A 17,753-nucleotide genomic window follows, 5' to 3' on the forward strand; every position below is an offset into this window, starting at 1 on the left:
TTACAGCCCCAGTGTCACAGCGGGGTGAGGCTTCATGAGAAGGTAAGCTGACAGCTGATGGAGACAGATGACAGGGGAGGGGAGGGCAGAGGACGGTCAGGGGAAGGACGTCCACAGAGGACATCAGCCCAAGTGAAGCAGGTGAGCACGGAGCAGGACACCTGCGGGGGGTGGGGTACGGGTGAACAGGGTCGTGGAAGATCAGGTTGCATAACAGCTGAGTCAGCGGGAATGAAGAATGAATGAGACGATTTGGACCCTCCTGCACCAGGCACCACGGGGGGAGCTGGGGGGCGACGGGGGCCAACTCTCTCTGAACCCCTCTTCCCCTGAGCCCCAGCTCTTGCCCGGATCAGCTTTTCATTGCTGTTGGCTGGATGAATGGCAGACGTGAAGATTCTTACAGACCTTTTCCCTAAGTAAACAAATGCCAAGGGGCTTTGCTGTGCTCCCTGGCTGTGTGAACAGCAATGCTTTACTGCATCGCGGGTTTTTCTGGTCTACAACTGGGAAAGTGGAGAGCGTATGATGTTTCATGGTACAGCGATTAGTAATTGTTAGGAGAGATCACATCACTATGTGATCTTTAATGTTTTAATCTTAAGAGAAAGTCCTTAAGATAAGAAGGGATTCGCTGGGCCTCACGCCAGACGCGTTTGTAAGGGGTGGCACATGTGAGTCTGCGTCCCCGTGCTGGGCTCGGCTGCCTGCAGAGGGGACGGAGGGCTGGGCTCTGGAACAGGGGTGGCCCGGGTCTGAGTCCTGCTCCTTGGCTTGCTACGTACACGATCTGGGGCGAGTTACCCAACTTCTCCGTGCCTCAATTTCTCCATCATTACATGGCGGCCAACACCAGCCCCCATCTCAAAGGGTCTTTACAAGGAGTAAATCAATGGACTGGTGCAAATTAGAACAACTTGCTTCATTGCCTGGAGTGTGCTCAGTCAGCACCATACAAATGTCAGCCATTACCGCGACAATAAAAAGAGACAAAATAAAATTGAAAACCACAGGTCTTCTCAAGTGTTTGGGAAAAGAGCAAGGTCACTTTTTAGTTACATTTTGCAATCATTTTTTTCAATGCAAAGCTCTTCGACTCCTTTGCGTTTTGACAAAGCTCCCGCAATGCTGCCTGGTGAGAGGTACATGTATTTTCCTCTCTTCCATGACAGAATCTGCTCATGGGTCAACCTCTCACTCCAAGGAGCCCTGGAGCTTGGTCAGCCTTCCAGCTCACCCAGGACGCAGGAACTCCGCTGTAAGAGGCAAGGAGGGTGGCTGCTGACTTTCTCACCCTGCACTTGGGGGAAAGGAAATTTGACCACCCACTGTCCCGGTGTGGCTTCCAGGAATGCAGGGTGGTGAGGGGAGCTGAATGCATTCCGGGCTCTCAGTCAGGGAGCTTTCTGATGAGTGCGAAGGAGACATCACCAATGTTAATTTTAAAAACTGTGTTCCCAGTATCACCTCACACATGTCAGAATGGCCATCATCAAAAAGTCTACAAATAACAAGTGTGGGCAAAGACGTGGAGAAAAGGGAACCCTCCTACATTGTTGGTGGGAATGTAAATTGATGCAACCACTATGGAGAACAGCATGGAGGTTTCTCAAAAAACTAAAAATAGAACTACCATATGACCCAGCAATTCCGCTCCTGGGTATATATTCAGAAAAACAAAGCACACTAATTCAAAAAGACACGTGTACCCCAGTGTTCACTGTGGCGCTATTTACAATAGTCAAGGTACGGAAGCAACCCAAGTGCCCATCAACAGATTTATGGATAAAGAAGATGTGGTACATATATACAATGGAGTACTACTCAGCCATAAAAAGGAATGAAATAATGCCATTTGCAGCAACATGGATGGACTTGGAGGGCATTATGCTAAGTGAAATAAGTCAGACCGAGAAAGACAAATACTGTATGGTATCACTTATATACGGAATCTAAAATATACAACCGACTAGTGAATATAACAAAAAAGCAGCAGAGACACAGATCTAGAGAACAAACCAGTGGTTACTAGTGGGGCGAGGGAAGGGAGGAGGGGCCGTATAGGGATAGGGGGACAAAAGGGTTATTGAGGGATTATATGAAATCATGTGTGTGAAACTTTTGAAAACTGTAAAGCACTATAGAATTTAAAGAATCTTTCATTCAATAAAAAAAAATAAATTTTAAAAAAGTGGGTTGCAAAATAAAAAAAAATTAAGTTCCCAAAGTCTCAAAGACATGATTTCCATTTCACTAAAATCACCAACAGTAAGTCAACCTCATGTCGGGTCCCTGGGGTTTCTGGCTTGGCAGACGTGTTGGGCTCCCCAGAGAAGGACGGGAAGCTGGCTCCTCGGTGGTGTGGACTCCCAGGTTTGAGTTTATTCGAAATATACTCATCGATGGTTTCATGTCACCCTGGAGATAGACCTCTAGGGGACCCCACCTGGCCTTGTCCTTGGCCTCGCTCTGTCTATAGTTTCCCCATCGTTGGATGAAGACAAGCAAAGGTATTAAACCAGCAGATGGTTCACACCTTAGCAGGAAGGTTAGTCCCTGACCCCTGGGCATAGATAATAGGGTGAGACAGATGACCTACTGGGTACAGGAAGGAAACATTAGAGCATCTTCATTTAAAAAAAATCTCACCCTTTAAAATCCCTATCTGATGTACATGTTTTAGCACATGCAGTATTCAGTCATTCAGGTAAACATTTACTGAGCAACTACCGTGTTCCTGGACTGTTCTAGAACTGAGGATACAGTAGTGACCACACAGGCTAAAATCTCTGACCTCAGGGAACATCCTGTATCATGGATAAATTATCCATAAATAAATATTCATACTATTACTTGGTGGGGTGCTGAAAACACTTTCTTTTTAAACCTAGAAGGACGCACATTCAAGAAGGTTCACAGACCGTTGCTCTAAGCGCAGAACTAGAATTATATTTTAATAGATCGTGCCGATGGGAGGCTGAGCTAAACTAACAAGGACAGCACAAGCCACAACACGTGCAGAATCCCTCACTGACACTCAGAGGTCAACTGTGACCGTGGGATCATCTTCCTGTACGAGCTCAGGTGCAAATGCCTGGAGGTTTAATTCTTTGAAGTTTAAAAGGCTCTGACTGTTTCCAGACTATGGACCGTGATCAATCCCAGGCTCCGGACCGGTGAGCGGGGGGCGTAAGCATCTCGGCGCGTTTGGCCCAGAAACCAGTGAAGTGGCTGGGACGGCGCCCATGGAGGCCTGGCGGGCACGAGGGCTGGGTTTCTATAGCGATGCTGCAGGTGGCAGAACCAGAACCCGCACAAGGTATGTGGAAATGAAAGCCTTTCCCAGCGGAGGAAAGTGGTGAGCACTCTCTCAGCCAGAGGCAAAGTGGGGGTCTCTCCAGGACACCCCGCGTAAGCCACGAGGTAGGGAGGGCCCACAAGACTGAGATGCCCCAACGTTTAAGTGCTAAACATTAACGCGTAAACACTTTTCTTTTTTGGCTTTGTTTTGCTCAGAAAATCTCACAAGGTCATGGCTCTGTGTCCACAACAGACGAGAAAGCAGGACAAGTGGCATACAGACCTTTGGCCAGGGAAGGATGCGGGGAGTAGGCTGGTGGGCCGGGGGGGCCTGGTTCACCCGTTTCTCCCTGGAGAGAGAAAAGAGGAAAACGAAAGAACGTGAGGCTGGCCTTTTGGAGTTTTGGACACTATGCCTGTTTCCAAAGAACAGAACTGAAAGCGACCATGAGCCCAGCGGAGGCTGCTCTGAGTCACAGAACCATGGACGGCGTCCGGGCTCCACGTCCACGATGCTGTGCTGCTACGTCCGGGCATCCCAGCCACCAGCTGGACACACCAGGACGGACACACCGGTGCCCACCTCACTCTGAGACCCTCGTCAATCTCCGGAAGTGGCCAGGTGACCGCCTTCCTCAGGGCAGACTCCTCTGTGTTCATGACCGCACCTGAGCTGCCCATGGGGCCAAGCTGGGGTGGTGTGACGGCACCTGATCCAACACTGTCTGGACGGCGAGACCTGGAATTCCATGAGCTGCCTTGATGTCCCTGAGCCTCACAGGGCCCGTAAGGCCTGACTGTGAGTCCCCTCCATCCTTACCAGCTATGGCCCACCTGGTGGTAGATGCCCCCCAACCCGGCTAGTTCCCCCACCAGCTGGAGCAGCTGCACCCCCTCCCTGGTCCTCAATCTCCCTGCCCGCCCGTGGGATTATTCAAACAAGTCAGTCGTGTCCCCCTCGGGAACCAGGGGCCCCTACCCTCTTGTTACTACGATGCCTGCGTCTCTCAGCCCCCTGGTTCACTCTGCTCCGGGTGCAGGTCCCCACCGCCACCTCTACGTGGCCCCATATGGCATGCAGCATCCTGACACAGGTGACTCATAGGTGAACGTCCACCTCCTCTCTCAGCGCCAGGTGTCGTGTGATCAGTTACATGACACAGGATGGAGGAGGCCTCTTTCTCCAACAGGGTGTTTAGGAGGTGATCAGAACACCACCCAAGGGAAATAAGGGGAAGTCATCCCAATTCAAATGAAAACTGAGCCCACCTTGGGTCCTGGGTATCCATCAGGGCCTTGGAAACCATCCGGTCCTCTGCTTCCCTGCAGGAAAGATGTTTAGTGCTCTATAATAATTACATAATTAAATTAATAATTTAAATATATTAAATTAATAATTTAATTAATACTTCAATTATATAATAATTATATAATAATATAATTTAAAGAGGTAAGCACAGTCCATTGTGTCTAATAAAATCAACAATAGTTTGTTAAGATCACCTACTACCCATGTTGTGTTCAATTTCCCCTGATTTTAATCTCAAACATGTCTTTTTAAAGTCGCTTTGTCTGAATCAGGATTCAAAAAAAGGCAAACTATGACATTTGGTTGAAATGTCTCTTAATTTGCCTGTAATTCATAACGGTTTTCTCTTCCTTTCTACTTTGGAACCTTTTGTCGCTGCCGTTGAGGAAACTGGGTCATTTGTACCGTGAACGCCCTGTGTGGTGGATTTGGTCCACTCCATCCTTGTGGAGTTGCACAACGTGCTCCTTTATCCCCCAGATTTTCTCTAAACTAGTTGTTAGCTCTTGGGCCTCCTTAGTCTCAGGTTCATCTTTTTTGAACAAGATTTGTTCCTGGCGGGTCCCGAGTCCTTCCCACTGAGTCACACGTGCCGACTGCCCCCACTGTTGTGATTTCACGATTGACCAGTGGGGTCGGGCGTTGGCAACCTGATCCATCTATTAAAACCTTCTCCCAAGATGGGTTTTGAAAAATTTTAGTTCACACCAACTGGAATCCTTAAACCTTTTCATTTAGAAGTTTTTGCTCTTCACTGAAAAAAAATATCTAATGCTAATAATGACTGCCTTCTAATTCTCTTGAATATGGATTGAAAGACAAAGTTTACCCTTATGAGCCACGTCGTATCTGGATAGATATGAAAAGCTTTTAAAAAATCTAGAAATTTATTCCCTCTTGCTAAAGAATATATACAGTAAGCCCCCCCGCCCCAAATTCAGAATGCCAATGGGATAAAGTGTATATGTTATCTGATTATTTTACTGCATATTTTGAAATCCAGGAGCACGTATGCTGAAAGTTACATTATTTAGAATGAACTAAGATTAATTTGGTGCTTTCGCGTTGGGCCTCTGGTTTAGATGGACTTCCTTTCATCCTAGGTGGAGCTGAAGACTCGAAAGTGAAGGCAAATTTCTCTGATAGTAAAAGTGACCTCCTGCTTAGAGGCCATCCCACGAGACAGTCTGGGAGCCCTGACGGAGCTTGGAGTGACTGCGGAGTCGGTGAGCAGGCATCCCGACTGAGCCGTGTCCAGTGCGACGTAACCGCCCCGTGCAAACAACGCTACCTGTGCTGACGTGGGACAGCCCCCGAGAAGCGTTGGGTGAAAAACATGAACGGAGGACCGCGGAACGGGATGAAATGTTCATTTTCCCTGGTTAAGTTACATGCATGTAAAAATACACGCCCCGCCTGTGCGAGCCCTGATCTGAACACCCGGCCCACGTGCACGGGGGTCGCCTCTGGGGAGCGTGCTGGGGGTCTGCAGTGGGCAGGGCTGGCCCGCGCACTCTCTACCTGAGTTAGTGAAGACAGCAAATAGTGAAAATAAAGAAATCATTACTTAAGAAAATCGATTCCTACGTTTTCTCGCCCATCTGAGCTAGCATTCAGACAACTTCTAAGCCCGATGCAGATTTATAGACATTTCTCAGCTACCATTTTCTTCCTACAAAAATGGCCAAAAATCTGCCCATATAACACAGGATAAAAACAACAACTTGGGTCACCACGGAAGGTAAGCGAAGTGCCAAAATGTGAGAGATCAATACATAAAAAATGTGGGAGGACCTGTGGCCGCCATGTTGGCAACCTTCCTACAGGACGCACTGGTGGTGACACCGAGGAGGGGGCAGGCTGGAAACCACGGGAGCCGTGGCCGGTGCGGGCCGGGTGACGGGAGGCTCAGAGGGAGAGGACCCCAGGGCTGGCTTTTGCCAAACGAGAGAAAACGTAAATGAGCTCGCTTACGCTTTGAGAATGATCTGGGAGGAAGCATTATTTCTGCTACTGTAAACTTGGGAAAGTTTTAAATGTTTTCTCTGGGGACATTTTCTTCTGGGATGCCCCAGTCTTTGTATGTGACCTTTGCAAGGTGTTTCAGGCCTGAAGCAGATTGCATTTCATGTCTCAAACTTACTTTCTGTCCCGGTGAACCTTTCTCACCATCGAAGCCAGGGGCACCCTGGGTTGAACAGAAAACAGAAGTGGTAACAGCTCAGAATATGCAGTGACATTTCCCGGAGGGCACAGTTATGGCACCCGCCGTGGACTAAAGTAAAATACTTTGCTAAGCCAGTATCAAAACCATCTGAAGCCTCCTCTTCTTTCCTAGAGGAGATGGGTCATTTTAGGGACACTTTCATGGAACGCACCCTGTCCACGACTTAAAGAAATTTGGAGAAATCCATAAACAGTACAGTAAAAACAGTAAAGCCAGAAAGAGGCCTGCGCTCCACTGCTCTCAGGAGCCTTCGTTCTTACTTTTGGAGATTGTAACACATGTCCTCTGAGTAGCTGTGGCCCCCAAGTGGTCACCACAAGGCCACTTTCTCTCTTCCTGGCTCTGCCACGTTTCCAGCTCACCTGGGGCTGGGTGTGGCCAGCTGACTGAGCCCTGGCCGATGGAGGGACATCTGCCCGCGGGCCCAGAAGCGACAGGTGGCCGAGCTTCCTCGGGAGAAGACTCCCCACTCCCACCCCTTCCACCCCACCAGGGACATTTTTGTTGGACTCGTAGGGCCACAAGAAATCAACTTCTTTGTTGGAGCCAGCCTACATTTTTGTTACCACTAAGCAATTCAGCCTGATACGAGAAGAAATGTGTTTGAGTTCTGCTCCTGCCCCCGGCCCAGGCGGAGGTGCACGGTATTAAAGACCGCAGGTAGTGGGTGATGATGGTGTGTCAGTCAATGCAGGCCCACGATCGCAGCCGACAGATCACGGAGGGGCAGGACGCTGACAGCAGGGGGAAGCTTTGTGTCGGAGAGCAAAAGGATGTGCAGAGAAAATCTCTGTACTTTCGGGTCAACTTTGCTGTGATCCTAAGCATACGGGATTAAGAGGTAGGAACTGCTGTGTATAAGTAAGCTATAAGGATACATTGTACAACACAGGGAATCTGGCCAACATCTTATAATAACTGTAAGTGGAGTAGAACCTTTGGAAATTGTGCAACGCCACCTGTAGATCTATAACACATGACATCGTATCAGTATATCAACTACACTTCAATAAAAAATTAAAGAAAAATAAAGTCTTTAAAAAAAACCAGACAATACAAAGCAAACGGCTGGTGTAGAAGGCATGGTTTACCCGCATTCCTGAAAAGCCCATGATTCCTTCTTCTCCCTTCATGGAAATGCCCTAGGAGAGAACAGAGAGACCTGAGAGCGCCCACACTTCACGCTCCGCCTGCTCGGGGGTCCATTCTTAGTGCCCCGACAGCGGCCGTCCTGCCCCTGTGTGTCTACTCCAGCTCCGCACACGGTGGAGCCCCAGGATGTCTGCAGTCGGCCTGGATGGCCGTCAACCCAGGATGTCACCTGTCATCGTCACCTAGTAAGTGACAACCGGGAGGACTGGGCATACGGGGCAGGCATGACCCAGATCAGGGAGGGCAGGGCGATGACACGGCTGGACCCCAGCAAGGAAGCCACCACCAGACCCACCCAGCCCCTCCATGGCACTTCTTTTCTTTTAAAGGGTTTAGATTCATTTATGAGCTAAAGTGTTGATTAGCTGGTGTTGACTGGGGAATGAAGACATTCTGAAACTGTTTTCTGGAAAACAGCGTAAAAAATGATCATACTTTCTGGCTGTAGACAAATGGATCGGAAACCAGAAGTTGCAGGTTGTTACAACCCAGACACAGTCTATCATTATGATGGGAACACCGAGAATTTGGGAGCCACCAGTGAGACGAAGCATCTTTATTCCTGACTTACTTTTCTTCCTGGTTCCCCCTCACTTCCTTTTTCACCCTGCACAGAATACGAAAGACAAGAAATGCTCATTAATTCGAGAACAGTAGTATTTAAAATTGATCAGGATTTATGATATGAGGTGAAAAGTATTTTACAAAACTGTAAATAATGAATATAAATGAATTGTAACAAATGACCCCTAACTTTTGCAGCTTCAACATTCAAGGGGAAAAATGTGCTATTTCTCCTGGACTTTCACAATACAGATGAAATTGTGTGTTATCTTTGGTATGATCGCAAGGCTGTCTCTCTTCTGCCCGTGATTTGCCTTTAGTGGCCTCTGTGGCAGGGGGCGCACGCCCAGGGGACAGCTCCTGATCATAACATTCATTTGAGTGAAAGATTGTTAGGTGGGTCCTCTGAGGACAAGGCTCATTGGGAACGTGTTGAAACCCTGAGCGAGAGAAGCTTTGGAAAGCAATGTCAGCTTTACGTGATATAGTTTTCCCACTTCTCTTAGCCTAAAATGGGGAAAGAAATGTAGTGACCAGTTGGGTCCCTTCCCCCATCAGTCCTAGGCCAGCACCCAGGATTCCTGCAGGTCAAGACTGCCCCCTGCAGGCTGGCTGGGCCCAGCCCCAGAACCTACCCCCTCTTGGCTGTGGAAAATGAAGGAAATCTGATTCAGATGCTTTGAGCATCTCAGCATGGATCAGATCTGCTCTGGCCTCACTCCATCCTGGGCTCCTGTCCTGAAACTGGACAGAGGCTCTACCTTGCTGATGGTCAGGTCACCCCCAGGAGCCAAAGTCCCTCCTGGATCCACCCTGATGGCTCTGTGGAGGCCCCCCTCCTGCCTGGTTGTCCAGGGACGTCCTGCTCTGAACTCAACTGGTACATAACCACCCCGTCTGGCCACACATCAGCCACCTCCAGGCCACTTTCGTCACCGGTCACGTCGCTCATAACGGCCGCAGCTGCCCAGGCTGATTTCAACCGTGGCCGGGGTCCAGCCTGCGCTCTCCTATCCGTGACTCAGCACCCACGCCCCACCTTGACAGATACTTGAGAGACAGGAATCATGTTCCACATTTGGGATCTTTCCTTTGGTTCCCGTGACCTGTTCTGGTGCGTCTCCCCCGGGTCTCCGCTCTGCAGCCCTATGAGGTCAGGATTCTACCAGGTCAGTGCTTCGGTCTTTATCAGGAACAAGGGGACCTGAAGGCTTAGGAAGGGCAAGTGGTCTGTCTGAGTGAGTGAGTGGTAGAGAAGGGTGTTCATTTTTATTTAGACTCCAAGAGTATGCTTTTAATCAAACAAAACCTTAACAGAAATTATGAGTCAGAAAACTGACTTTGATCCAAAAAGCCCACGATGATGCTCCACGTCGGCAAAACCCACCTAAAAGTAGGTTTTATTTTGCCGAATACAACATTTGTTCAGATAGCTCCATATCCTGGCATTGAGCTGCGCTCTGACCACTAACTATGTCTATACTAGAGACTTAGGACAGACCTGAGATTTTTAAATGGATTCTCGTGTTGTTTCAAATTCATCATAATTATTTACAGTGATGTCCTGATACACTCGTGTGACTGTGATCAGTGCTTTCATACATAGTTTGCCAATTTGGCGGTGAGGGCTTTTCCACTTTGAATGCGACTGTTTGAATGAGAGCAAAGAAAGTTACCTTTTCTTCTCCTCCTGTTTTTCGTTCAACTGGGAATACATCAATTTTGCTGAAGTCCCTTTACCTTATACAGCTCTGGGAGGATCACGTCACTTTTGGGCCTCTCGACGTAACTGTTGTCTGGTGGAATCCCACTGGGTCCCTGCTGTCCCATGTCGCCCTGTGAATGGTTTAGCAAAGCAGCTGTCTTTACATTGAAAATTCACGACCAAGGTTGAATAAAAGCACAATCCCACCGCAAACTGCTGTTTTTATCTTTGCATATTACTTACCACACGTACACCGATTTTATAGTGTTATAATCATAAGATAAAAATCATATATAGAATAAAATAATCGTAAGGTAAAATTATTTGATTGCTACTTGCATGAAGAATCACTTAGAGGGGACTTCCCTGGTGGCACAGTGGTTAAGAATCCACCTGCCGATGCAGGGGACACGGGTTCGAGCCCTGGTCCGGGAAGATCCCACACGCCGCGGAGCAACTAAGCCCGTGCGCCACAACTACTGAGCCTGTGCTCTAGAGCCCGCGAGCCACAACTACTGAAGCCCGCGTGCCTAGAGCCTGTGCACTGCAACAAGAGAAGTCACCGCAATGAGAAACCCACGCACCGCAACAAAGAGTAGCGCCCGCTCGCTGAGACTAGAGAAAGCCCGTGGACAGCAACGAAGACCCAACACACCCAAAAATAAAGAAAGAAAGAAAGAAAAAAAAATGAAGCACTTAGAATTTATGCATACAAGCTGGTCACAATTTGGGGCTGCATTTGCTTCTGTGGAATTATCTACTTACGATGAATTTCTATACAAGGAAATTACTAGGTCTGGAGGCTAAATATCTTGGTGGTTCTTGCTATGTGTTATGCTACTGCTTTCTAAGATTGGTACCAAGACATAAGAAATGCCTAAGAAATGAAAGACCAGTCCAGTTTCACCACTACTTCACCAGTTAAGGGGGTTTTTATATAATAAAGAGCAGCATCTTTAATAAACGTAATATCTCAGGACTGCTTTAATTAGCTTTTTTATCATCATCAAGAAACGCTTTTGTATGTGATGCACAGGTGGTGAAACCTTCGATCTGTAACATTACTGGACCACTATCCTTGTGTAATATGCTGATTTCACCTCCAGGAATTAACACAAAAAGGAAGTTACTGCCTTTTCTTTTGCTATTTTCACATATAAACTATATAATACAGATTTGAGCTTAGATATCACATAACATGAACAGGAGCAAACTGAGATGATGTTATTAGCCGTCCAAAGTGGCACTTCACAGTATATTCTGAATGTCTGCTAATATTACAGCTAAAAAATACCTAAAACTGTTCGGCTCCCCTTTACCTATGGGGGCCTTGATGCTATTATTACTATTTTATTAATATTTGTGGATTATAGACATTAACTTCATTCTCATTCTATCTAATGTGACTATTCTCCTTTCCGCCCGATGATTTCTTCCCAGACTTTTCTTCTTTCTTCGTTATCTTACTATTTTCTTATATTCCATCATACAAGACTTTCAATTTTTATGAATTTGGATCTTCCAATGTTTTTCTCTTGTGTTTTTTCCTATGGAATTCACACAAAGAAGGAAGTCTTTCCTTGTCACACCTGAGCAGTACGGGATTGTACTGAGTCTGCTGTTCAGTCAAAAAGCAAAATGGGAAGAAAAGTGAAAATGCGTGAAAAGTGAGACCAAGGGAACAAATCCGCTTGGCGGTGGGCACTCAGGTTCTGCAGTGAATGCAGTGGGTTGCGTTCTGCGAGGCTTTGCTTGTGGCTGTGGGTGCCCAGCTGAGCTTCTCACACACTTGATCTCAGGGGCTCCTCTCAAAGGCCACGACGCCTTTGAACCTTGGCACCGTGGGGGAACTGCAAGAGTCCACGTGGCCTCTTTCCTGCCTTTGAGCCCAGCCAGAGCCGGCCACGCTCCCTGGTCCCTGAGCCGGCCACGTCCCCCCAGCCTGAGCCGGCCGTGCCCCCTGGCCTCTGAGCTGGCTCCACGTTGTCTGCTGCTCTGTCTTCCTCAATCTCCTCTGGATGCCCCATGTCAGAGGACACCACAGGGAAATGCCTTTACTTTCTAGCTGCTGAAGACGGCTGAAGTTACGTGTGCGTCAGAGGTCCGGGCCTTCTACAGTCTTACTGATCCATAACCACCACTGGCGCCTGTTTCGTAACCTGACACTTTACAGTGATTGTTTCCTTTGCAAACGGTCTGTTTGCAGAGCACCTCAAGATAAGAGCATAAAACGAAGACATTAAAATGATCTGTCAATATTTCCTAATTCAATCTATTAAGTTTCCTTTACCTTTTCTCCTTTTTCTCCGTAAAAACCAAGTCCTCTGTTGCCCTGAAAGATAAATGGCTTCTGTAAGTTTAAAGTCAATAATCACGGTGAAATAAAATTACTTTTTTTTTTTAGAAAAAGAAATCTATTATCTATGTGTCTGCAACATTACTGGATAACTATCCTTGCGTAATATTCTGGCTTCAGCCCCCAGGAACTAATTGATACAAAAGGATTAACGTCTTTTCTTTTGCTATTTCCACATATAAACTGTGTAATAAACATCTGGGTCCATTCCAGATATCACATAAAGTGAACAGGAGCAAATCGGGATGCTGTAGCAGTTACAGAAAGTGGTACCAGTTACAGACAGTGGGTTCTGAGCATTCACTAAGATTAAACCTTAAGTGACAAAAACTCCGCGGTTCATAAAAATGATAGTGTTTTAATACAGCCGTGCTTCTAAGAGACTTGTATTTTGTACTTTAAGCAAAACCTGAAAAATAGTGGAGTAAGAACAGTTATTCTGTCACCCTTGGGAACACTTTGCCATCTGCTTTTTGAAATATATTTTATTGTTCAAATCCTGCAGACCGGGAAGTTGCCTATTATTGATTCCCTACTTGTGGTCCTGGGCTTTGACAGTCCAGGGTCCCTGCTAACTGCTTCTCTCTCCTTTAATCCTCTACACCACACGATGAGCTTGGGCATCACAGATGGGGAAGGTGTCATACCCTTGGACCAAAGCCTCACAGCGAACAAATGGTAGAGCTCAGGTCTGATCCCAGGTCCTCCCGACTCTTAATCCCGTGTAGACCGGCTCTACAGGTTAGGGTCGCAGAGCGTTTCCTTGGGTTCTGGCCCCTCTGGACTCAGAGAGCAGCCATTTCCCGCCTTGGATCCCACATCTGAAGATGACGATTCATACCGTCCTCTGCCTCAGACTTTCTCATTTTGGTTAAATAATCCTAATTTCACAGAAAGATTTCCTACCCTTTGAATGATCTTAGGGGATGGCGTTCTTGGGGTTTAGCCAAACTTTTCATCTTCCTTTTTGCTTAAGAAGCAAAGCTAGGCTGGCGACCTAGTAAGTATTTGACAGATTCATGGAGCTGCCGTGCGTGGGAGGGCTGACCGGACACGATGCCGTAAGTCAGTCCTCTGTTCTCTGATTCCCAGCAGCTCTGCTTCCTTCTCAGGGCCCCTACCCATTGAGACAGAGGATCCTGTTGCGGGGGGGCTATCTGATCTGTCTCTACACCACACTGTCCACCCCTCTCCGATGCCCAGAGAGTTTCTGCAAATAAAAACAAAGCCTTTAATTAATCTTTGCTTTTCCTTTGCTTCTTTCCCACCTGGCTGGGAGCTGAAATCAAAGCACAGAAACGCAGCCAGGCTAGATGAGAACACGATTTGCTTGGGACCCCGAGGTCCCCGCTGCCTCACGAGCCGGAGTCCAAGTCACCAGGAAGTGACCGGGCGGAGGGTGAGGGCTGTTTGTGCTGCAGCCAAGTGGGGATCTGAGGCGACCTTGGGGCTCAGCCGCCGCGTCCTACATCCGCTTCTCTTGGCGCTGGGCCGTTCCCAGCCTGCTCCAGGCTGCCGGACAGTGGGGAGCCCAGTGGTGGGGACAGCAGCCCTAATGAGCTCCAGCCGCAGCTGGAAGCTGTGTCAGAGGTGATGGGAGCTGGGGGTGAGGTGGGGACAGCCAAGGTCCCCAGGCGGTCATAGAGATGGGGTTTCCGTGGGGCAGGCCTGGGAATGGGCAGGCTGGGAGATGTCCTTGGCCACATGCAGGCCACAGAATGGTTCTGAAAAGTTCATAACGGTAGCCCTGTATTTCTGACTCACGTCGAGTTTCGACCAAATACTCCCCTCGCCAACCTCCTACTGTTTGTCTTAGACATTTATCTACCTTTCCGAGGTCACGCTAAACCCTAATTCTGTCACCAGGTTCCAACAAGCCACCTACTTTGCTGTGCTCCAGCCAGCTGACTCATCTTTCTCTGATGAAAACAGGATAGCATCAGGCCTGAGCCTGGCTTGAAACTCACCAAACACAACCCTAGAAGCGGACATCACACTGTGGTACAACCTACCTGTATCCAGGTAAGAAGAGCGCCATCAGCTCCCTACACAACTTTGGTGGCATCTCGTCCCTTCTTGTAAATGAACACACACGGATAAGCACGAGCTGTCCCTGATTTGTTCTAGTCTACGTTTCTAATCAAACATTCACCACCAGTTGGACTTGCATGTAGCCACAGGAATGCTATGTGAGTTGCAAGCAACAAGCCATTCAATACATCCACTTAATGACTTCATGTGACCATCCAGGTGCATCACTGGATTTATCCCTGGAGTTTATAACATTGTCTCAAAACCCTACAAAACGGTCCGCATCATGAGATAAACAGTACAGCTATCAACCAAGCAGTTCCATGGTCAAGAAGGACACACACAAACACGTAAGGCCCCCCTCCCCTTTCCCTCACCATCCCGCCCCCCACCAACTTACTGGCTGTCCTTTTGGTCCAGGGGGTCCAGGGGGTCCCTGCACAAATACAAAGAAATTTGGAAACTGTTTTCTTTATCCCAGGACCCAGATAACATCTGCTGGAAAGCCACTCTCTGTATATTTAGAATACCGGGTAGTATGTAGAGAGGTTTCTAACACATTTGTCTCGGCGGGGAGGCAGGGCTGGAGGGGAGAGGGCGGGGGTCAGGCCCAGTTCTCAGGATTTGCTGGGTGTCCACACGCAGCTGTTTCTGGTTTGCTTTTCTGAGTTCAGGCTTTTGACTTGACCCCTGTCCTACTCATGTTTGCTCTGATCCCTTTGCAAGGTCTCAGGCCCTGTCACTCCAGAGACGGCTTCTCCCGGCTACCTCTGCGGTCCCCCACAGGGCACCATCCTGCACTTTCTGCTGGTGGGCCAGCAAATGTGCACAGACAGAATTAATTGACATCCAGGCCACCCTGCAGGGTTGAGAATCCGCCTGCCAACATCACCATATGTCTTTCTGCAAAGCGTTCAGCGTCAATACCACACTTGGGATACAAGTTTTAAAAATGCTTTAGAAGAGCAATTTGTGTTGTAGTACAAATAAGTGGACAGGGCAGGGGGCTGTGGGAGATTTTAATGGTTCATACAAAGACCCTGAGGCTGTCACCTCGGCTAGGGACCCAGCGGGTACAATCTGCTCTTTCACATCCCTGAACTGTGTGCGTAAAGCACGACACCCCCAAACCCTGTGGCACACGTGCTGTAAGCCGACAGCTGGGTGTGCCGGAGAGCAAAGAGCATCTTGTCACGTAAGCCTCATCTCATCCCCTTCGGCCAAATCTCTCACAGCCACAGGGCTGCTTGGAAAAATGACCGTCATGGCACCAGGGAACTGTGCTTTGTAGAAACATGATCAATTATTATTATCATCTTCTTATCGACAATTAGAAGGGAATGAATGAGCGCTCCCACCCCCGACTGTTGGTGTGACCGCATCTTCCCAGACACACGTGTGTCCACTGTTTCTCAGTGTGTGTCAAGAAGCTGACACCGCAGCTGCCTCGATCTTGAGCAGTGGTTTCCTCTGAGAAGGGCTCTCTCCCCTGCAGTCAAAAGCTCTCTTTGAGTAATTTAAGGCCTGTTTGTTTATTAACAAAAAGTGAGGGGAAGGAGAGAGTCAGACACCTTGCAGGAACCAGTTCATCTTCTGGTCCTTTGTGCAGCGGGAAGGGCCTGAGGCGGCCAGGCCCTGGGACTCTCCTTCTCCCTCCCCTCCCCTCCTCGAAGCAGGCCCTCCTTCACCCAGGGATTTGTCCTGTCGCACTTCACTCTATTATTTGATTTGCAGGAGGAGGGAACACCTGTAGACCACCACTCAGGTGGGGTGCAGGGGCCACTTGTTAATTGGTGTCCAATGTCTCACCTATTATGATGGCTCTGCCCAGGTGCAGCGCACCTGCTCTAATGGTCATGCCAGTTGTGGCACCCCTGTTTCTAATGGCCATGCCAGGTGTGGTACACCTGCTCTAATGGCCATGCCAGGTGCGGCACACCTGTTCTAATGGCGATGCCAGGTGTGGTACACCTGCTCTAATGGCCATGCCAGGTGCGGCACACCTGTTCTAATGGCGATGCCAGGTGTGGTACACCTGCTCTAATGGCCATGCCAGGTGTGATGGCCCTGCTTCCAATGGCCATGTCCAGCAGAGCCCATTTCTTCCTTATCGACCTATTGGATTCTGGTCTGCTTTGCCAGGGATGATAGGCCCTTGTCAGCTGGTCAGGTGTGGTGCTGGGAGAGCTCGTGCATGACTGCAAAGGCGCCCAGCCAGCACCAGGTCAAAATTTGACCTAGTTGGCAGTGATCTGATGACCACACATTCTGAGTTCTCATTCTTCAACCTTGATGTCAGCAACGCGTACAAAGGACGACCTGTCTGGTCTTGGCGATCACAAGCGTCAGGCTGTATGGTGAGGCTTTCACCAGCGTCTGCAGCTGAAGGAGCTGCATCTCTAGAGGACGCTTGACAACCTCAAGGGCGAGCACACGAGCCTGGTACTTACTGCTCTTCCTGGAGCTCCAACCGGACCCATCTGTCCCACAGGCCCAGGGCGGCCGGGAGGCCCCTAAGGACAGGCAACCAGAGAAGGCTGTTAGCAGAGGCCGACTGGGGCACGGAGTCCGGAGTTCTTCAACTTCCGCTTCGTCTCTTCTCTAATAAAAAGAACGCTTACCTGGAAACCGACCAGTCCGGGCACTCCAGCTTCCCCCTAAGTGAGAAGAAATAGTTTTAAGCATTTTAGCTTTTAGGCATCTGTAGGTTTAGTGACATTTTACTGCAATGTTGAAAATAAGTATATAAAGTGTATCTGCCGTCTCAGGACTTGGTGATGTTGATCACCCAGATATCTGGGGTGCTGTGAATGTGGGACGAATGTGCCCACGGTTAGTGTAAGATTGAAAACAGCCTGGGGGGCAGTCAGAGAATTTCAAATCAGTTGTGATTCTGGGCTATTCCATCCCTCTCTGCATCCCTCCACTCCAGAGCTCACTTGGAAATTCACTTTGTTAATCGCGAGTTTAAGCTGTGGTGCTTGCTCACGTCCCACCTCTACCGACTTACCCTGTATTTGTCGCGGTCCTCACTAGACAGAGCGTAGGGCTCGCCTTTCTGCCCTTTGGGTCCTTGGGGCCCCTAAATTAGCACATATATCATAGGAAG

The 17,753-nt window shown here is 48.6% G+C and overlaps 1 protein-coding gene across 3 annotated transcripts in view; it reads right to left on the reverse strand.

Annotated features, from left to right (window-relative positions):
* Positions 1-17,753, reverse strand: part of COL4A2 (collagen type IV alpha 2 chain) — a 176,680-nt gene that overhangs the window by 39,305 nt on the left and 119,622 nt on the right. For all 3 annotated transcript variants that reach the window (XM_024753978.1, XM_024753976.1, XM_024753977.1), the window contains exons 8-18: positions 17,655-17,726; positions 17,266-17,301; positions 17,095-17,157; positions 15,045-15,080; positions 12,548-12,589; positions 10,293-10,388; positions 8,560-8,595; positions 7,928-7,978; positions 6,753-6,797; positions 4,570-4,623; positions 3,584-3,650 (exon numbers count right to left, since the gene is read on the reverse strand). In XM_024753978.1, coding sequence (XP_024609746.1) covers positions 3,584-3,650; positions 4,570-4,623; positions 6,753-6,797; positions 7,928-7,978; positions 8,560-8,595; positions 10,293-10,388; positions 12,548-12,589; positions 15,045-15,080; positions 17,095-17,157; positions 17,266-17,301; positions 17,655-17,726 — 598 coding nt within the window. The remainder of the gene's footprint in view (positions 1-3,583; positions 3,651-4,569; positions 4,624-6,752; positions 6,798-7,927; positions 7,979-8,559; positions 8,596-10,292; positions 10,389-12,547; positions 12,590-15,044; positions 15,081-17,094; positions 17,158-17,265; positions 17,302-17,654; positions 17,727-17,753) is intronic.

Source organism: Neophocaena asiaeorientalis, unplaced genomic scaffold (assembly GCF_003031525.2).
Source record: "Neophocaena asiaeorientalis asiaeorientalis breed wild unplaced genomic scaffold, Neophocaena_asiaeorientalis_V1.1 scaffold684, whole genome shotgun sequence".
Taxonomy (NCBI): Eukaryota; Metazoa; Chordata; class Mammalia; order Artiodactyla; family Phocoenidae; genus Neophocaena; species Neophocaena asiaeorientalis.